This window comes from Mastomys coucha, unplaced genomic scaffold, assembly GCF_008632895.1.
Source record: "Mastomys coucha isolate ucsf_1 unplaced genomic scaffold, UCSF_Mcou_1 pScaffold6, whole genome shotgun sequence".
Classification (NCBI taxonomy): Eukaryota; Metazoa; Chordata; class Mammalia; order Rodentia; family Muridae; genus Mastomys; species Mastomys coucha.
The window spans coordinates 116,034,696-116,056,582 of record NW_022196912.1 but is presented as its reverse complement, the minus strand read 5'-3'; the positions used below and the strand labels follow the sequence as shown (position 1 = coordinate 116,056,582).

General features: G+C 48.2%; 1 protein-coding gene across 3 annotated transcripts in view; it reads right to left on the bottom strand.

Moving 5' to 3' along the window:
* Slc24a4 (solute carrier family 24 member 4) overlaps nucleotides 1-21,887 on the bottom strand; it is a 142,169-nt gene that overhangs the window by 37,994 nt on the left and 82,288 nt on the right. Inside the window, exons 4-11 of one of the 3 annotated variants that reach the window (XM_031356436.1) lie at nucleotides 16,315-16,391; nucleotides 11,253-11,327; nucleotides 9,037-9,121; nucleotides 8,601-8,704; nucleotides 7,806-7,880; nucleotides 3,814-3,839; nucleotides 2,009-2,062; nucleotides 407-549 (exon numbers count right to left, since the gene is read on the bottom strand). In XM_031356436.1, the coding sequence (XP_031212296.1) occupies nucleotides 407-549; nucleotides 2,009-2,062; nucleotides 3,814-3,839; nucleotides 7,806-7,880; nucleotides 8,601-8,704; nucleotides 9,037-9,121; nucleotides 11,253-11,327; nucleotides 16,315-16,391 (639 nt within the window). The remainder of the gene's footprint in view (nucleotides 1-406; nucleotides 550-2,008; nucleotides 2,063-3,813; nucleotides 3,840-7,805; nucleotides 7,881-8,600; nucleotides 8,705-9,036; nucleotides 9,122-11,252; nucleotides 11,328-16,314; nucleotides 16,392-21,887) is intronic. The other 2 variants (XM_031356437.1, XM_031356439.1) reach the window with 2 other exon arrangements.

Genomic DNA, 21,887 nt, shown 5'->3' with positions numbered 1-21,887 from the left:
GCCTAGGAGGGGAAAGTTTAAGGGATGGATTTCTCAAGGACAGAGCTTGGTACTGGAGATGTGCAGAGCTCTATACATCTAGGCTCTGTCACTTGAGCTTCCTGTTCGGGGCTCTTCTCTTAGGCAGAGACAACATTGTATCTCTAAAGTCAACCAAGCTCCCCTCATGCCCCTGGAAGCATGAATTTCTTTTTCTATGATGAAAGTCATGTTCTTTGTTTTGTTTGTAAGGGACTTTCTCTTTTATCCTTTCTCATCCAAGTGAATGTCAATTTGATCAACATCTCAAATGTGGGTCTTCTCTCCTCATCTGGGGTGTGTGTGTGTGTGTGTGTGTGTGTGTGTGTGTGTGTGCGCGTGTGTGTGTCTTCCACAAGGGTCCACAGCTCCTGTCTGCTAGCCTTACCTTGCCCCAGCAATGGCACAGAAGGGTCGTCATAGCTACCATCATAGAGGTCATTACCATCTTCCAGCTCGCTGCTGACTGGGTTACCATTTGCAATGCTCTTTTGTTTGGTTGTGAAAAACGTCTGCATCTTCATATTGTACCTGTGAGTCAGGTAAGGTAGGAGGTCAGAGCAGGGGAGGAGGGAGTCCCATCCTACCAGGTGGGTGGAGCATCAGGCATACACAACATGGCACCAGACATGGAGGGCAGGAAGGGAGGCTCTCCAACTGAGCTTAAGGGGTTTCTTGGCAAGAATATTGGGACCCTGAACAGTCTGGGACACTTGCTTCCACTGAGCTGTGAATGTCCTCCCGGGGGTGTCAGAGGCCTTACAGCCAATGCACTTGATGCTCCTTAAAAGCTTATCCTAATAAAGGCATCTCAGCTCAACCTTCAGGACAGGCTCAAAGGAGGCATCACCACCATGCTTCTCCCTCTCCAGGAAGCAACTGTGTCTCAAGTGGGCTGCTTGGTGACCATCTACTTCCCATGTCACTCCTGGCCAGCACAGCCATCCCCCGAGGGAAGAAGAGTGACTCTCCTTCTCGAAGACTCTCTGCTGGCTGTTCACCGAGAAGAAAGGGGGTGACTGGTGAATTTTCCTGATGGACACTTCAATCTCCCACTTTGTGAAATATTTATATAATATTATGTTTCGTATAAAGGTGAGGACCCTCCTAGCTCTCATGGAGCCGTCTTTCATTTTAATCACACAGGAGAAGAGACGCTTTGGTGAAGTTGATGATAACTTTATTATACAACCACCATTAAAATGCTGGGAACAACGTTTCTATCATCCCAACAGCCAGGCTGGATTCACTCACACCTCACCACCGCAGCCTCCCTCTGACCTCTAATCTACGTGTCTCCATGAACTTGATTCTTCACGATACTACGTGAACACCGACTCCTATATTACTTGGCTTTTCTGGAATGCCAGCTTCTTCTATCTGGTGAGCTTTTAAAAGTTCATCTACGTTGAAGCACGTGTTAGAATTTCCTCTTTCCTGCTGTCTAGTCTTCCTCATGGTCAGCTTTAAGGTGGTTTAGACCCAGGCAGCTTCCCAAGTAGCTCAAGGTTTCTGAACCCAGAACACAGTGCTTGTACCCCAAGGGTTATGAGCGGGATCCTACTGCTGGGATTGGCAGTGGTCCTAATAAGTGGCATCTAATAAAGCCTGGAGCAGGGCTTAAGCTGATGAGCCTTTCAAGAATGGTACTAAGTTACTAGACTTATTGAAACAACAAAAGAGTGGTTACCCTGAGGCAGGAGAGTTGCCAAGAACAGGGAGGGATATAGGTCCTTGCTGGAGAATCATTTTGGGAGAGCAGTATCTAACAACCCTACATCAGCCGCCCAGCATTGTCCCCTAACCTGAGGTTGGACAACACTAGTGCCTGAGCCAGGTCCCCACTCTGGATGCCCCTGAATGGTGTTCACAGAGAATGAGGGCTGCCTCAAAGGAACGGGAAGTTGAGATGGAGAAAATTCCCTATTCTGACCAACGACATGAGTACAATATGGAGGGAAGGTCTCACAGAAAGGGAGTGGCCACTTACTTCATGATAAGAATATAAAACACGTACAAGATGATGAGCACCAGGCCTTCCCACCTTGGAAAGAGAGAGAGAGAGAGAGAGAATGTGGTCAAATGAGGCCAAAATGCCCACGGTCTGGGGCTGTGTGGTCAAGGTTAGTGGTAAGTTAGGGTACCCTCACTTTCCTGTTCCTGGGGTTCAGGTAGGACACCATATGGCTGATCTATCACCGAGAGTCCTCTTGGTAACTGAGAGAAGGCTGAGTCCGGGTCTTCTCAAATGCAGGGGTCAGGAGAGCCACACCCCCAGCTATAACCCCCAGATAAAGAATCCCATGGCCTTTGCCCCAAGAGAACCTGGGCCCATTCAAGAGTCTGGTTAGGGACTAGAGAGCCTATGGGAACAGGCAGGGAAAGGCCCAATCCCTGGTCAAGGGACGTGGTGATGGCACAAAAGCCTCTGGGATCATCCACTGGGCATAGCCCAAGCCCACAAGCTAGCTATGTGTGTGGAGAGCGGGGTTGTACCTGAGACGGCAAACTTGAGAAGCCACACATTTTTGTTGCTTCTCTGACAATGTGCTTAAAGCCTCTGCATGCTGGGTATGGCCAATCATTTTGGGAGCCCTTCCTTTGGTAACATGCAGTTCATGGGCCAGAAATGGACCTACAGATCATCTCAGGCCCACCATCCCAATCCATCCACAGCTGACGAAAATGAGGCCAGGAATGGACTTTAACTGGGATTCTCTGGGTGCCAGGCACTATGCTACTCTTGCCAAGCAATTGCTATTCTGAGCAGTCATTTAGTGTATTCTCAGAAGTTGTCTCCTTCAGGATGCAGATTCTCGACCATGCCCATCTCTAGGCAATCATACAGCATATGAACCGAGATGCTAACACACCCACGGGGTAGGATGGAAGGACCAACAACTTGTTCCTCAGAAGTTTGTACTTTATGAATCTCGATTAAGAAACTCGGTTCCTGTTCAGCATCACAGAGATGAGTCCTTGTATTTTCTTACAAAATTATTTTATAATTTTTTGTGGTTTTGATGTATAGGTATGTGGTCCATGTATATGTACATGTGCATATGTGTGCATACAAATGCATGCCCACATGTATGTGATGTGAGACCAGAGGTTGGTACTGGGTGGTTTTCTCACTTATTCACCTTATTTTTTTTAAAACAGGTCTTTTATTGAAACTGAAGTTCATCCATGGCAGAGAGCCCCTAAGGGTCCTTCTGTCTTTGCTACTCTAGTGCTGGGATTAAGATGTATGTATACCACCATACCTGGCTTTTTATATGGGTGCTGGGGACTTGAATTCAGGTCCTCATTGCTTGTGAGGCAGGCATTTACCAGCTCCTTGATTTTTATAGTCAGATCTTTAAGTCCCCTGAGCTTGATTCCCCTACAAATCATGAGGGAGGGTGCTGATGTGTTCAGCGTGGCATAGAGTTATCTCAGTGACTTCTGAGAGCCTATCCCTCACACACTGCCTCACCAGGACACCTCTGTTATCTCTCTCTCCAGACACAGGCCCATGGCCAGGCCAATTCTCATTCTTGTTTGTCTTTATGTAAAGTCTGATTGCCCTCGTGGGTTTAGTTTGATGTATATCTTGATATCAAGCAGGGTGGAAACCTTGGGGGACACAGCTGTCACTCTAATAGGACAAGGGCAAGGTTGCTTAGAATAATAGCCCTGTCATGTCCATAAGCTAGGAAATCTACGTTTGGAAAAAAAAGATGAAAATGATTCAGCAACCAAACATAACAGATACTGGCAATTAGCAACAACAAAAAAACGTTAAAAACTCACCATACAATTTCCTCATCGTATATGAACTAGAAAGCAAAGGAAACAGAGGGATACACTTATTACAAGTGAAGAAAAGTGCAGACTCCAGGGCACTTGGATCTCTCATGCACTGACCTCATGAAAGGTTTGGATCTCTGCACTTCCCAGTTTCTCAAGCATGGAAGCTCACCTTTTCTTAGTGGGACCCTAGGACAGCTGAGCCGTAACACATGCTTCCTGCCTGATGGCTCAGTGTTGTGATCTCACGAGAGAGAGGTAGCCTGTGTTTTACTATATAATTCAGGTAGTTGCTGGGGCAGACCTAGTAGGAGCTTCCCCTGTTACTAAAACAGAGATACTAAAATTCAAGAGAGTGCAGACAGCAAAGATGCAGCTAAATACCTGTCCCCATATGTATGTCACACATGCATGTGGCCTATGGCTAGTTTCCTTAAAAACAAAGAGAAACCCCCTTTGGGATTCCAAGGTGGAGGGTACAGCTGTATAAATGAAGATGGTGTGTGTGTGTATGTGTGTAGATGGGGTGAGGGACCCAGGGGTAGTGATAGATTCAACCCATAGATTACCTTAAATGTCAACTTGTCCAGATTAAAGGACATCCAGGTAGTTTGTGGAATAGTATTGCTGGTGTGTCTGTGAGGGTGTTCATGGAAGGGACTGATATTTGAACCCCTGGACTGGAAAGGGAAGATCCACCCTTACTCATGATGGCACTGCTGAACTATTGCAAGATTCAACAAAAAGGCCAACAAATGGTAAATATGACCCCATTCCTTCTCCTTCCAGGTCCTCCAGCCTCTTAACTCTACAACTTTTACCAGTGGTGGCATGGTTTCTCAAGGCTTTCGCCTAACAATGGGTGATTATGTTACTTAGTTCCCTGGGTCTCTAGTTTGCAGGTGGCATGATTGAAGATCACTTGAGCCATTCCACAATATATCTCCATATATCTATTCATCCACTCACCCATCCATCCATCCACCTACCCATCCATCCACCCATTCATCCATCCACCCATCCATCTGCCTATCCATCCATTCATCCACCCACCCACCATCCATCCATCCATCCATCCATCCACCCACTCACTCATCCATCCTCACACCCATCTACTCATTCATCTATCCACCCACTCACTCATCCATCCATCTACCCATTCATCTGTCCATCCACCCCAACTCATCCATCCATCCATCCACCCACCCATCCATCCACCCTTCCATCCATCCAGCCATCCATCCACCCATCCATCCACCCACCCATCCATCCATCCATCCATCCACTCATCCATCCACACACCCATCCACCCATCCATCCATCCATTCATTTATCTGTCCATCTTTCCATCTACCTATCACTTGGTCTATCTGTCTCTTATTGGTTCTTTTTTTTCTACACAACTTTAATTAACACACCTCCCATCCAGCATCTTTGGGACCAAACACAAATGATGGATGCTCTGTGGTCAATGGAAGAGGAGGACTCCACAGCCCAGTATAGGAGGAGGTGGCAGGGCTGCTCCCACCAACCTGACCATGCTTTCCCCAAAGGGTCCCTATATATGGTACCAGAAGAGGCAGGGGAGAGGGAAGCTATTGTGTGGGCTTGGTTCTATTGTCTGTCACAGTGGGCTACACACAGGCTCTGCTTTAGGAAGCCACTTCATACTCCCTAGCCAGGCATCAATGGGAGCCTTTTGGACCCAGGGCTCTGAGGAAGGCCACTCAACAGAGGGAGAGTGAGAATCTGAGAGGCTTCTCCAAGAACTTTTCTTAGCTTATATAACCCAAAGGAGGGCTACAGGCATTGACAGGCAATGGTGGAAGGGATGTGAGAAGACATGAAGACAGTGCTACACTGTGAAGTTTTCTCACACTTGCGATGAAAAGTATATAATATATAATGGGAATATAAAACGTGTAATAAATGTGTTATAACAAATATGCAGGCAACAGAAAAACAGTGATGTTGGCTTTAACTCGATTGCACAAACCCAAATGTTTAATGTGAATATTTAACTCACAACCAGGGATATTCACCCTTTTGAAAACCGAAGAATGTTCCTTGGTCATTTAGAGGTCTATAAGGAATCATTCCCTCTCTGGGAAATGACATCACAGTCGGGGGAGGAGCACCACCCCCAGGGTTGAGCCCCAGATATTTGCACCAGTCTGCATTTGCAGTGGAGGGGGAGGGCTGAGAGAATTTCTAAACAGGCAACAGATGACATCATTAGATATTCCAGTGACCGCTGCCAAAGTATCACCAAGAGGACGTCAGTCTTTTATGAGTTGCTTTTATTGCCCATTTATGGTATATTTAGGGTACTGTGGATTTATCTTTTGAAATTTCACATAGGTATCTTGTTTCTCCTACTGATATCATTTGCTTAGCGTGGTGGGAAGTTCCTCAGAAATCCCACTGATAACTAAGCTCTTCTCCATATCTCTACTCCTGGCCATTTCCAAGGTGGAGGTCACAGCCTTTTGTAACCTGACCTTCTCACCTCCTCACCTTTGTTGTGAGGACAGGAGCATTGCAAGCTACAGCTGTGGCTTGGTGGCCTGCTAGGCCTGGAGGTCAGCTGACAGTCACATCCTGGAGAGGATGCTCACCTGACTATGTGCATCCTGAGACCTTTCTCTTCCTGGCTCAGTCACCTCAGATGTATCACTCCAAGCTTCAATGCTTGCTGTCTGAAGCTGTTAGGCTTGGGGAACATGTTTTTCAAGACAGCATCTCACTGTAACAGCCAAGACTAGCCTGGAACTAATGTTCCTCCTGTGATACCTCTGGCCCTTGACTGTGGGTGTGCTCCACCATGCCCAGTTTTGGGGGAACTTCATTACGAAGCAGTAGATAATTAATAAAAGGGTAGTCATGCCCCGGCATTTGGAAAGATAAAAAACTCTCACACATTTTCTTGAAATCCAGCACACCACAGGCCCTTATGCACCAGTATAAGGATCAAAACTGCTCCCCTGGGGTTGGTACTCAACCCCAGTGCTTCACTGTATGGGCCATGGTGCCACCCCAGACCTTGGGGCCTGATAGCTTTGAGCTGGTCCTCTCCTGCTGTGCAGGACAGAGAACCTAGAAACCTGCTGCTTGTACTTACTTGGTGGTAATGAATACAGGCCCTCTCTTGCACCTGCTGGGCTAGCACCTGACCACTGAGCTGCACCTGCTAGGCTAGCACCTGACCACTGAGCTGCACCTGCTGGGCTAGCACCTGACCATTGAGCTGCACTTGCTGGGCTAGCACCTGACCACCGAGCTGCACCTGCTAGGCTAGCACCTGACCACCAAGCTGCACCTACTAGGTTAGCACCTGACCACTGAGTTGCACCTGCTAGACTAGCACCTGACCACTGAGCTGTACCTGCTAGGCTAGCACCTGACCACTGAGCTGTACCAGCTGGGCTAGCACCTGACCACCGAGCTGCACCTGCTAGGCTAGCACCTGACCACTGAGCTGCACCTGCTAGGCTAGCACCTGACCACTGAGCTGCACCTGCACATTTTTATATTTTTAATTTTGAGATACAGTCACCCCAATTTGCCCAGGTTGGTCATGATCAGGATCCTCTAGCCATAGTCTCCTGAGCATCTACGGTATCTCCCAGCTTCACACTTGCTTCCTCAGAGCGGGTCTGTTTCAATGAGTGCATGGGTCTCAATGTGGGCTTGGAAGGGCCTCATGTGAGTATATATTTGAACTTCCCCCACATATTTTGTTTTGTCCGAAGCTTTTAATCATTAAAACGGTCCTGGATTTAGCCTCATTGTGAGGAACCAAGGATGAGGTCTTTAGAAAGGGCATAGTGTGGGTAGAGGTGTGAGGGGCCAATGTGAACACAGAGAGATGGATAAACACAGTCCACTGTTGTTACTATGACCTCTCTGGTCATAGGGTCAAGGACAGATAGGCAGGTACCCATGCCCTCACAGGGCCCCGACCACCCAGCACTTGGGTGTGAGGGGTGACTCACCGCAATGAGTACGATGACAGACAGCGTGTAGTACACAGAGTCACGGCACACAGCCCACCACGTCAACCGTACCACCTGCCATGTCAGAGAGAAGTCGTCAGCTGCTATTGACTGGAGGCTGGGAATGGGGCCAGCTCCCCAGAGAGCAGAAGGACCAGCCTCAGGGCCCTGGCTACCTCTAGCTCTTGGTGAAGACAACAGAACCCAGTAAAGTTCTCAACCAGAACTCCTCTGGGGTGGTGGCCAGGCACATTTCATAGCAAGAGCTGGCTATTAAGGTAGAGACCGGAAGTATCATCACATCCCATCAGCTGCCTACCTCTGTCATCCTGAGCAAGAGGTAGCTCCTGGCCATCTTCCTCTGCAAGGCAAGCCTAAGTCTAAGACTCTGGTCTTGTGTCAAATGGAGTCTGACCACAGCTAGCCTTGTGCCTTCAGAGGAGGTGAGCAACCCAAGGAGCCTCAAGCCCTCACTCTAACCAGGGTCCAGGGAGGCCCTTCTTAAACAGCTATGGCTGTTGAATGAATGCCCACCCATAAACTGGCCAGGCCCACCAAGATGGCTCCAGCTTCTCAGGCTCTCACGCTGACGGACAGGAAGGAGTGTCATGGCTACTCTGCAGGGGAGGCCGTGGGTCCAGAAGAGAACATAGATATTCTCCAAGCCACAGAGAGTGACGTGAGCAGCCTCAGGATGTTGCCATTGTTACCCCAGCCATCTCTGGAGAAACTCACTCCCATTCTACAGGATACTGGTCAGGCAATCAGAAAAAGAAAAAAGAAAAAAACACTGACCTGTCCAGCAAAGAGTCCACACACTCCAATGATACATAGGATGTTGAACACAGCAGAGCCCACAATCGTTCCTACGCCAACATCTCCATGGGTGATGAACACACCTGGAATAAGGAAGAGATGACGGCAGAGCCAGACAGAATGGAGCCCTGGGAACCAGTTTTTTCCATGCCCTTATCAACTTAAATGTTTCATCGTTGTTGTAGTCGTCATCATCGTCGTCATCATCATCATCATCATCATCATCATCATCATCACCATCACCATCACCACCACCACCACCACCACCACCACCACCAATCTACTTCCTGTCCCTTTGACCCTCTTGGGTTTACAAGTGAGGAAACCAAGGCTCCGAGCTGGTAAATTGCCCCCACTGAACTGGGCAGCCAGCCCTGGCTTTCTCTGCAGTGTCCCAGCTGCCTGATGTCCTTACCAATGACAGAAGCAAACAGCTCTGGTGTCGAGCTTCCTGCAGCCATGAAGGTGGCACCTGCCACATCTTCACTCAGATGAAGTTTCTGAAACAAAGAGAACCCAGGCAGCTGGGCTGTGACGAGGGTGGGGAGCACAGAGCCCCTGGACAGGTGGATGGCAGAAAGCTCTCAGTTGACACAGTGCTGCTCTGAGCCCAGCTCCATGGCCAGAGCTTCTCCTCTGCCCAAAGCACACACCCCATACCCTCTTCCAGGCTTCAAGACCCCTTTTCCCTCCCAACCCATCTGCCTTCTCTTCATTTACTCTATGCTCCTGGAGCCCTGTCTGCGACCCTTAAGCAAGCCTTCCTTGCATCCCCAGGACCAGCCATACCCTCTCAGAAGGCACCTGAGAAGCTCTTTCTAGAACCCTTTCCCCTCTGCTTGCTGACATGCTTCTCACTTCTCAGGCCTGTACAAACATCACCTCCTCCTGGAAGCCTTCCTCTGCCTCTCCCCACCAGTGACAGACATTCCATCCCTTTAGCTTCCTTGCCATCTAAGGCCCTTAAAGAAAGACTAAAACTAGCACCCACCCTTCTTTACCTTATGCTCTGTTCTCAGGGCCACAGGCAACCCTGACATCATCTGCATCCCCAATTCTTGCCACCCCACCCCACTTTCCATGGGTATCTTTTAACCCTGAGGGCAAAGAGGCCCCAACCCTATTTTTATGGTTTCCCCAAACTATCAGCCTAGGAGGATGGATGTGTGCTCAGTATACATAAGTATGGTATCCTGCCCTAAGCCTGATACATCTTCCAAAAGGCTCTTGGATTAAATTTAAAGGCTTGACTCCCAGTGTGCCAGTGTTCAGAGATGGACCTCAAGAAGTGACTGGAGTAAGTGGACTCTGACCTCATCAGTGAATTAAGTCACTGATGGAGTCATAGTTTTGATGCTGTTATCTAAAGACATTGGAAACTTTTGGAGGTGGGACCTAGAGAAAAAAGTGGGTCACTGGGAGTGTGTTCTTGGGGTAGTAATTTATCGTCAATATCTGTCTCTCTCAGTCTCTGCTTCTGGCCACCATAAATGCGTGGCTTTGTTCCACCACTTCCTCCTACAATGTCTGCCCCATACAACGTACAAACAGTGGAGGTAGCTGATCCTGGACTTAAACTCCTGGAATTGTGAGCCTACATAGGTATCGTCTTCTTCCTTGAATTAGTATGTCAGGCATCGTTTCAGACAGGCAAAGATCTAACTCACACAAGCTAGGATCCAGGGCCGTGTTTTTCCTAGGTGGAGGCAACTTCTAGGGAGCAGAGGCAGCCACACACCCTTGCAGGAACCACTGTCTCCCAACCTCCACTCTGGGGGTCCTGAGGTAGACCCCTCTATATTAACCTCCCACACTCCATCTGAGGTACTGTAAGGGTAAACAGAGATAGAGTCAGGGGATAGGGAGCCAGCTCACGGTTTGGGGGGCCCAAGTTCTAAAACAGCCTCTTCTTGCTATGTCGTGTCCAGAAACAAGTCGAAAGGAATGGGCACCTGTCCCTAAGAGCCACTGGTTCTTAACATGACAAAAATGGCCTCAAAGAGCTGGGTGACTTCATAGGGCAAGGGGTGGTAAATCCCTAAGGGACTGTACATGGTAAGAGCTGCGAACAAGCTCCCCCCACCCCCATACTCGATTAGAAACTATGTGGAAGGCGGAGCACAGAGGAAACCTGGGATCTTGCATATGGAAAAGGGAAAATGAATTAACAAACTAGCTAGAGGGAGAATATGGTGCAGATGTGGGACAGAGAGGACTCCTGTCACCATGGCTAGTGTCTACCAGGGGAACACTTAGGGAACACAGGTCTCTTCTGTCATTGCCACCTGCAGTTTTGGGAAATGTGCCAGTGTAGTCACAGGCTGGCTTGCTCCCTTGCTGGCCAGCTTTGGCTCGTGCCGCATGACTCCTAAAGGGTGACGTCCTGGCAGGTGACTGACTTCACACGGCCCCGGCTTCTGCTGAGCTTGGGGACAGAATGTCATCACTGATGGTGATCTGGTGTTGTCAGGATGGGGCGAGGCTATGGAGCAGACTGGAGGTGGCTGCAGGATTGTCTTCTCCATCAGAGTGCTTCCTGTCCCATCCAGCCTTCTTGTCCTTGTCATTTACATAACACACTCCCCTAGGCACCCTGGGCTTTGTGGAGGGCTCTAGGTCCTTGCCACGTACCTCACAGATCTTCTCTAGGGATGGGACAAAGAAATCATCACACACAATGGCCAGGGCGTAGAACATATAGAGAGCCTGTGGACAGAAAGTAGGTGTCAGTGAGAGTCCCTTATGCCCACACCGGGCTGCAGGCAGAAGCGCAGGTGGATGGGCACCTTGGAAAGCTTCAGCCACAAAGACTTGTTCTCTCCAGATCCTCCCCAACAGATAAGGAAACCATGGCCTGGAGACGGGAAATCGAATGCTCAACTGGGTCTATGCTTTCTCTCAGCACTGTCACAGAGTAAGAAATACAGATCCAGAGCTGGGCGGGATGGCACATGCCTGCAATCTCAGCCCCCGGAAGCTAACGTAGGAAGGTCGCAAGTTCCAGCCCAGCCTGGGCTACACAGTGAGACGGTATTCCAAATACTAAGAGAGGGGATCTGGGAAATGGCTCAGTTGGCAAAGCACTTGCTGTATAAACATGAGGACCTGGGTTCAGATCCCCAGTACCCGTGTAAAAAGTGGGTGCAGGGGCACATTCCTGTAACCCTAGCTCTGGGAGGTAGAGACAGGGGACCCTAGGAGCTTGCTGAACAACCACTTTGGGTGAATTGGTAAGCCAGGTTCAGTAAGAGATGCTGTCTCAAAATATAAGGGGAAAATATAAAAAATGTAAAAATAAGGGGAAAACATACGGGAATATAAAAACTCTGGTCTCCATAAGCATGCATGTGCACATGAGTACATGCACACATAAATACATACATGTGAAGAGAGAGAGAAAGAGAGAGAGAGAATACACACACATGAAAGAAGGGAGGGCCATGAGGAGAGGGATGTGGTCTCTGCCCCCGGTCGCTGGCACACACACACATCCTGGAGTCCTTAGGATCTCTAGAGTGCTACAGTGTCTCAGGTATGCTAATGAGATGGCTGGGAGTTGGTAGCCCTAGACAGGGTGGCCCTGGTCACTGGAAAGTCCCATGCAGGATTAGAAGGGTGAGGCAAACATCTGAGAAGTCTAAGGAGTCCGTAGGCACTGAGGGCTGGTCTGCCAAGCGGTACCTATGTGAGGGAGCCTCCATGAGCCCTGAAAAGCAGACTCAGAAGAGTTGCAATTGGCTGAAATGGACAGGTTTCTGGGGTACAGTGCTCAGAGAGGATGCCCTGCTCTGGGCATCTCCTCCATCCACTCAGTCACCTCTGTCTGGGTCACACTCCTCTTAACACAGCTGTATGTGTCTGTCATGCTCTGTGCACTGTTTCAGCAGGTAATCCACAGCATGAGGACATTGCCTGGGGCTGCTCCACAGGAAGCAGGGACAGTCTTGGGACTGAGCCCTGAGCCTCAGGATCTGACACTGTATCCATGGAGGCAGGGAGGGAGTATCTTTTCTTAATGAGATGAATCAGGACATTTGCTGGAGAACTCTCTGGAATGTATGCCCTGCCCCTTCCTGCTTGGAGGCATTGTGGAGTTCCAAATGCGACCTCAGCCACTTTTTCTTTTCTATTTGTTTGTGTTTGTTTAAAATTTTGAGATAGGAGCTTATGTAGCACAGGATAGCCTCGAGTTGATGATGAGGTCAAGACCAATCTTGGCTTCCTGATCCTCTTGTTCCTACCTCCCAGATACTGAGACTACTGACATATCAGACTGGCACTTTTTGTTTAAGAGGCCTCTGCTTCCTAGAACCAGTCCCAACCAACCAACCAACCAACCAACCAACCAACCAACCAACCAACCAAGCAAGCTGGTTCTAGCATAAAGGCCAAGAGAGAAGTCCCTTGGAGCAATAATTTACAACTTTAAAACAATAACCTTTCATTTCCCTGCTTTAACTTTAGAGAAAGCATCAGTTCTGTGTTATCAATAGTTTGCTTACTGCCAAGCCTCTGCTCATCCCTGAAGTTCGTTTTTAAGGGTTCTCTGGGTATCTGCACACATGTACAGGGAGGTTTGTAGTCCAAGGTGCAGACCCTGGGACTCACCTGGCCCATGACTTTCAATGGACAATGTCTCCAAGGCCTCCATTTCTATTTCTACTTAATGATAAAGCAGGGGCAGGCAGGTGTTTCTAGGCGGTTTTCTAGTAGGAACATTTCCCTGTCTTGTCTGTCTACAGACATGGTAGGGAAACCACCTACCATGGTTTTACCGAGCTCATCCTATATGCCAGGTGTTATTGTGGACAACGGGGATGGAATGTGGAAGATGGTGGGGATGGAGTGTGGGAAAGAGTCTGCATCTTGAGACTTAATCCCAGTGTAGGACAAAGAAAACATGTGAATGAAGCCTTTAGAGGAATCAAAAAACCGACAATGCAAAGGCTCTGAGGCAACTGTGAACTCAACAGGGAGAGGCAGGGAGGAGTAGGAAGGGCAGAATTTGAAGCTGGAGGGAGAGACAGGGACCAGAACCCCTGACAGGAGATGAAAACATTCTAAGGCATGACATGATGCCTTGCATGGAAAATGAAAAAGGAGGCCAGGCTGTGTCAACCCAAATACATGGTACCATATGAACCGAGATCAAGCTGTACTGGCTGGTTTTGTGTGTCAACTTGACACAGGCTGGAGTTATCACAGAGAAGGGAGCTTCAGTTGGGGAAGTGCCTCCATGAGACCCAGCTGTGGGGCATTTTCTCAATTCGTGATCAAGGGGGGGAGGGCCCCTTGTGGGTGGTGCCATCCCTGGGCTGGAAGTCTTGGGTTCTATAAGAGAGCAGGCTGAGCAAGCCAGGGGAAGCAAGCCAGTAAGGAACATCCCTCCATGGCCTCTGCATCAGCTCCTGCTTCCTGACCTGCTTGAGTTCCAGTCCTGACTTCCTTTGGTGATCAACAGCAATGTGGAAGTAAGCTGAATAAACCCTTTCCTCCCCAACTTGCTTCTTGGTCATGATGTTTGTGCAAGAATAGAAACCCTGACTAAGACAGAAGTGAAGTGAAGCTGTACTGTGACTGCCCTGCCCATTGTCTTTGGCCATGAGATAAAAGAAACCGTGGGCACACGGCTAAAGGAGAGGCCAACTGGGGGACCCCTCACTATGCATCCCAGGATTCTAAACATACTTCATACCACCACCAATTCCTCCCAACATCATGACCCAGACAAAGTGACCTAGGAAGTCAATCTCATGGCACCTCAGAACACTGGAGGGGAAAGTGGAGCCTGGATGGGCATTATAGTTTCTATCCTTTACGTCAGGGAAGGTTAAAAAACTTCACTGGCTCCTATGTGTGTCTTTCCTGCTCTAAGGAAGGCATTAGTAAATGTCCTCTACAGAGGTCATATTTTAGACTCTGTAGGTCAAATACTGACTCCGCTCTTATAAAACCAAAGCATCCCTGGAATGGGTGTGGGTGTTCTAATAAAACTTTATTTGTAAAAGTCCCTCCACTTTTAGCTTAGTAACTACCACTCTGAGGAGGTCTTGCAAAATTCCTGAGGTACTCACTCTCAGGTTCAATCATAAGGTTTTGCTTATGGAGCTGGGCCACAGAACTATGGGGAAAATCTGCCAAATTTACATCTCTTACTAAAAGGGGATGGGATGCATGTGCCAGGATGTCTGAAAGATAATCACTCCATTCTAGAAATAATGTGCAGGCCCACCGTTCAAAATTTGCCTGCAATCCCTACTCTAACCTCCACTTCCAACCAAAACATTACTCCTTTGCTATCCTCTGGTCCTTGTTCTCCACCAGAGAATTCCAGATTCCTCTTCCATGAAACTACCTCTAGGAAAAGACTCGTGGTTGGTTGAATTTAAATGTCTAAGCAGACAGTGTTGGGTAGCCAGACTGCTGAGCAGGAGGAAATTTGCTGGGCCTGGTCTGAAACAGAAAAGCCAACCCAGACCAGCCTTGCTTCCTGGCAGCCATCAACAGTCTTATCCTGGTTCCCACAAGGGCCAGAAAGAATTCTGGGCTCCGTAGACCACGTACTACAAAGCAACTTTTCTGTCCTGCCACTAAAGCTCAGAAGCAGCCAGAGAGAGCACAGCCATGAATGGAGTGGTTGTGTGCTGATAAAGGACTTTACTCATGGAGGGATGGGGCTATAGCTCATCTAGTAGTCTGCTTGCCTGGCATACACGAGGCCAGGGGTTTACTTCTCGGTACCACATAAACTTGACAAGGGGGGAGTGGTGTGTGTGTGTGTGTGTGTGTGTGTGTGTGTGTGTGTGTGTGTGTGTAGACGGGTGGGGGAGGAAAGTGAGTTAGTTCTTGGTCATCCTAAGCTACACAGCAGGTTTGAGGCCAGTCTGGATACAGAAGATGTTGTCTCAAACAGACAAGCAAACCTTTGCAAAAACAGGCAGGGAGGTAAAATCTGGCTGGGGCTAGGGTTTGTCTGTCCAAGAACAGCAATCTATACTTCGGTCTTGAATTCCTCATTCCCATCTAAATTGCTATTGAACCGTCTGCCACCAGGGTCTGTCTGAACACAGAGAGAGCTGTCTATGGCCAACCACCATGAACATGCTGTGTCTCATTTGAATGTGTGAGGGGGTGGTGAGGAGTGTGGCAAAGAGAGTCGGAGAGCAGGGACCATGGCAGCAAGCCTTCCCGAGGACCTATGTGCCACATCACGTCTGATGCTGCTGACATCTAGTTCTGAAGTGTAGACAGGGTCCGTCGCCCTGATTTTATGAGAGTAGAAAATGAGGCACAAGAAAAAGCCGTGTCCCTGTGCTGGGACTGGGGACACTATGTGATGTTGGGCAAGCCGCTTGACACTTAAGAAAACCCTCTTGTTGGGTAAAATAGCCTAATGTCTATTCTCTTCTCAGGCTGTTACAAGCTTAGACACTGTATGGTAGTGGCTCTCAACCTATGGGTCGCATATTAGATATCTTGCATATCAAATATTTATAGTACAATTCATAACAGTAGCAAATTTACAGCTATGAAGTAGCAATGGAATAATTTTATGGTTAGGGGTCACTACTGCATGGTGACTGTATGAAAGGGTCTCAGAATTAGGAAGCTGTGAACCACTGCTCATGGTCATTATATACAGACAGTTCCTGTGCCAGAAGGTTAGCGGCTTCTGGCCTTTGAAGACACTTACACCAAGGATGTGTAGCAGGACAGCACCGTGCTGTCGTTCTTTGTTGGAGAACAGGTCTGTGGGGAACTCGTGAATCGCTGGAAAAAAAGAGGAGACAGAGGGTGTTAGGTGACAGTGCACCTTCAGCAAACCCGCCTGAGACCCACAGTCCGCCAAGGAGCTCAGGGGCCACTAGCTGCAGACTGACTGAAAGCCAGCTGGATCTCAGTGCTGGGCAAACTGGTACTAATAGAAGCTGTGGGATTAGCCACAGATATCTCAGTATTTGACAGCTACTTGGGATTTAGATTTGTCTTGTGTCTGGAACGATGGTATAACATACATTACACACTGGTACAGTTGTCATCTAAAAGACAGATACACTGTTGGTGAGATGGGAAACAGGGTGGCTTTAGGAGTTCTTCAGCCAGTGACACAATATGCTTAGTGAGACTGAAAACATATATATCCCCCTCAGAAGCATGCATATATAACCTCATAGCTATGTTATTTAATGGTCCAGAACAAGCTAAATCAAAACTTAGATTTGAGCACCTGTCTGCAGTCCTGGTCAGCTCTAAGCAACTCTGACCCAGAATGCCACAGACAATGGAGGAATGGTCCCTTCTCACCTTCTTGCCTTCTAGGGTGGCCGATGGTTGTGTGCTTTCATGGATGAATGCTAGCAAGATCCTCCCAGATCCCTAAGGGCCCCCCCCATCACACCAGTTAAACTAGAAGCTCCCAAAAGGCTAGGAGTCACATGACCCAGGTCCGTACTGCATCTTCAAGAGTCCATGGGCCAGATGTGGTAGACTCTCAATGGACTTCAACAATCCAATGACTAGATGACGGTACAGTATTATTGGGGGCAATCTGCATCATCTCCTGGCACTGGGATGCTGGCACAATTGCCAGCCCTCAGGCATCTGGGAAGATGCGTGGTCTGTAGTGGGCACCCAATATATCACTCAGACAGAAATCCCTAAGTCTGAAAACGAAAGTAATAAAATCTCACTTTTCAACATTAGATTCACCTGACAAGACAGTGAAAATGGCAGCTGTCCAGGAACCAGACAGCATTCGTTCATACTTTGAAGCAAGAAATATTTAATGAAGAATAATACCTTTGTTTTCTTCTTTCTATTTTTATTTTCCAAACAAACTTCTCTAATAGAATTGCAGCTACCGTTTCAAGGGCCTGGATCTGTCACTTGGAGATGGGAGGGAGACTGCGGAGGAAGAGCCACTACATTCCTGTGGCCAGGGTTCTGTTTTCAGAAGTAGAAATGTCTGGAACTTTTCAGCACAGATCCCTAGATGGTGGTTCTGCTGCGAGATTTCAAGACACTTCCTGATTCTCAAGCCAGTGTGAGGAAAGCTGGTGATCTACATAATCCCAGGCACCTCTGGGAATGAGAGTACATCTCTGCTTTCCTGAGGTGGAGGACATCACATCTGCCTTCCAGCCATGATGGGGCTGAGGGCTACATAAATGACCTTGTCCCTGGGAGGACCAGATTTTTCATGCAGCCCCGTCGCCCTCCCTGCACCCTTAAATGCATGCTGTAAGGCTGCAGGGTACAGTGAATGTCATCCATAGTCTTAATTTTGGCAGCAGATCAGTAGAGCTGCCAGGAGCTATGGTCCCCCTTTTCTCAGTGCCCACCCAAAGCGTTTCACATGCTGGGATACGGATGCTGAGAGATTCATGAATGAGCCTCTGAGAGAGGAGTGACTGGGCAAGAGAATCCAAGACTCTGGGTATCACATTCAGGACCTCAGGTTTCATCTACTTTGGTGTGTTGAATAAGAAATGTCTTGTTGGTCTGCTCAGGAAGGTTGGGGACCTGCAGCCTCGTTGGAGGAAGTACATCAGGGTGGGTGGACTTCAAGTATGTAAAGCTCTGCCTCACCCCTAGCCACTCTCCCTGCTTCACGCTTGTCGGTGAGATGTTCCTGCCACCATGCTTGCCCGCTACCATGTCTCCCTAACCATGCTGAGTCTTAAGCCCTCTTATTGTCCTGTAAGTTGCTTTTAGTCATGATGCTTTATCACCGCAACCGAAAAGAAACGAATCCACTTACCCATGGGCTATGTGGCTGAGTCATTTAACCTTTGCCTCTTCAGGGACAACTGACTGTGAAACACAGGATTGATGAATGTGTATGGTGTTCCTTGGCTTGGGCAGCCGAGGCTTCAGTGGGCAGAGGTCATATCATACATCCTGGTTAGCTACTGGCTGAGTCTAATCCATTTCCTGCTGCAGGACTGAACCTTCCAGAAGCTGGCACAGTGCTGATATCAATCCCTGTCATCCTCACACCGCCACCAAAAACAACTCTGACCTGAAGGCATGCCGTGTGTTCTAGCATCCATTGTCTTTAGAGAATATGAGCGGAAGTTTTGGGATACACTTCTGTCTCTTAGGTCCTATGTGACCTTAGCTGATGACATCTCAGGGGTTTGTGTAAACTTTGCCTCTAAGTATGATCCCAACAGACTCTGTATAAGAGATATATATAGTAACCCCAATGACTGTTCACATACCAGCACATTCTGTCCCCATGGCTGCAGGTGATGTGCATCCTTGGTTTGTGACCATAAGAGAGACAACAAACCGGTTTTGTGGGGGAAAGAAAGCAAGACCATAGATGGGGACAGCAAGCCCACAGATGGTACAGGCCGCAGGAGAACTGGCTTGCAAGGACAGTGTCATCCTGGGTTCCTGAGAAAACCTTCTCTCTCTTCTCTCTCTCTATGGCTTACCAGAATGAGAAGCACCCAGACCATAGTCAAGTTTGTGAGGCTTGCACATCTGAAAGAGCTCATCACACCTCCAACTGGTTAGCTCTACCTCAGGGAGGAGGCATCAGCAGGGCACACACATGGTTTTTGAGGTCACATCTAAGCCTTTAAGCTGTAGAAATCCCTACAGGTGTCAGGTGTGGGGCGAGGAGAGATTTGCCAGCATGCCCTGTGGATCTCAGGGAAGTAGGATGGTGCCAGCATCCTCCAGAGCTCAGGAGGAAGGAGCCAGGGTCATAACAAGATGGAAGGCAACCTTCCCTTTGAACCTTGGCCCCAGAAGTACTTGTCTATCACCCCTGACCCTGGGCATACTCAGGCATCCTCATCCTCATTGCAGTATCTACCTGTTTCTCGTTCTGCTTTGGAGTGTATGAAAAGCCTGGGACTTCTGGGGAGATCTCTCTTGCTAGCCGCCTTCCTGAGCATTGAAGGGGAGGACCCACAATTCCTTCAGCACCAACAAACTGCCATTTGAAGTCTCCAAGATACAGTTTAGCATTGCTGTATGTACACAGAAAGCTACGTTATGATTTTCTGCCAGCATTGTTCCTTTTAAGCTATATGGTGTTGCTCAACAAAATGTACAAATTTATTCAGTGGATATTTTCAGAGCACTCCCTCAGTGGACCCAGACTCTGGGAATTGGCAGATAATATTCAGTGTATCTTGAACCTCCTCGAGGACAATGGCTGCATCCTGAAGGGGAACTCAACTTTCAGAGCCACCAAATCTACTGAGAACGTAGAAGCCTAGCTGGAGATGGTTGGTCTGGTGCTGCGATATATTCAGATGTTAAATACTGGCCCCCAAGATCTGGTTGCCCCCTCCATGAGGAGATCTTCATGTACACCAAATGATGTTATATAAACCTTGCTCCTCAAGTTACCCCTGATTGCTTAATAAAAATGTCTACAGCCTGGGCTGGGCAGAAGAGAGGGGGCAGAGTGAAGGTTCCTGGGCCTGGGGTCTTAAGTGAGGACCATGAGGAGTGAAAGAGAAGGAAGAGGTCACCAAGGGGTAGAGTGGATTGTCTGTACATGGCCATGAGGGCTGGCCTGATGGAACAGGAGCAGCCCAAATGAAACACGGCAAGTTTCTTGGGGAAACAAATAAAATAGCACAGGGGGTCGATGTCTGCCCAGCTCCAGTGCTCTAAAGCTTACTATAACTCTAAAGGTCTCTCTGTCTTTTATTTGGGAACTAAGTGATTTGAAGTGGGGTAGAAACCCCTAATAGATATTTAGAGGCAACAAGGATGTGTATCAGGGCCCCAGAACAATATTAACCACAACATCTATCACTGCAGGAATACCCCTACCTTGAAAGAGTAGGAGTTAACACCTGAACCCTGAGTGTTCACCTAACACCAGGTGTCAAGTTGGGTGCTGAGGATAGGGCACTGAGACAAGCAAACAACTGACTGAGCAATGGTGACTGAGCCAGCCACAGCTGACTTGGTAGAAATGGAGGACTGAAGTGGCTCCCTAGAAAGAAGGGTGCTCATGTCAAGGCCTGAAGCTTGCATTGCCAACTTATCGAAGCCCTGATCTTCCAGACAATCCAAGGAGCTCATTTCCACTTACTGATGAGCAAGCTGGCACTCAAGGCTAAAGGAGTTACCTACAGTCACACAACCACCACAGGGTGCAGGTGAAGAACTGAGATGGAGATCTTATCCAACTGACATCCTACTGGGGGCTGAGGTCTCTTATCTGAGGGGCAAGCTCTGTTTTCCTGGGATCTCAAGGGGCCATGACAAGAGAATGTGCTCTTGGAAAGAGGAATGTCCTGGCATTTCACTGGTCAAGTTCATCTACAGGCCACAATTCACTACAAATTCCATGGATCCAGGAGTAATCCAGCAAGTGGATTCCTCAACCTCCTTAGAATAATTGGTAGTACAGATCACATCTCAGGCTGGGGAGATGGCTCAGTGGGTAAGTACTTACTGTACAAGTGTAAGGATCTGAGTTCAAATTCCCAGCACTCTGTGAAAAAGGCAAGGTATGATAGTGGATGGCTGAGATCACAGTGTGGAGATAGGTAGATGCCTAGAGCCAGCTATAATGAAGATCTTCAGGTTCAATAAGACACCATATTGCATAAAAGTAATGGGAATGGCTATAGAGATAGCTTATTTAGTGGTTAAGAGCATGAACTGCTTTTCCAAAGGACCTGTGTTTGACTCTGACCCCTACATTGCAGCTAACCTTCTGTAAGTAAAGTTTCATGGGGACCTGACATCCTCTTCTGGACTCCATGAGTGCCAGACACACTCATGGTACACAGACATACATACAGGTAAAACATTCATCTACCCATGTAAAAAATATATGTAAATCTCAAAAAATGCTCTCTGCTTCACCTGCTTGCCTTGTGAGACTGAGCAACTTCTAGATCCTTGGACTTACATTCACAGCTGCTGCTGACCATTGTTGGGAGTTGGACTACAGACTGGGCTATTTGCAATACCCAGGAAGGCAAGGTTATTTTTACTTCATCAAACATTTTTTCCATGATATTTATATCTGGATCATCCAAATAGGATATCATCCATATAGTGATAAATAATGGACTGGGGACCCATAACACCCAGAGGAAGCTCCACTCCCAGGTGCTCTAACAAGTTCAGGATCACAGGGTCCCAGAATCACAGGATCACAGAGACAGTCTGACTCTGAGGAGTTCTGACAAAACCAGGATCACAGGAAGAACAGGCTCCAGTCAGATTTAGCAAGGACAGGTAGCACTAGAGATAACCAGATGGCGGCGGGGGGGGGGG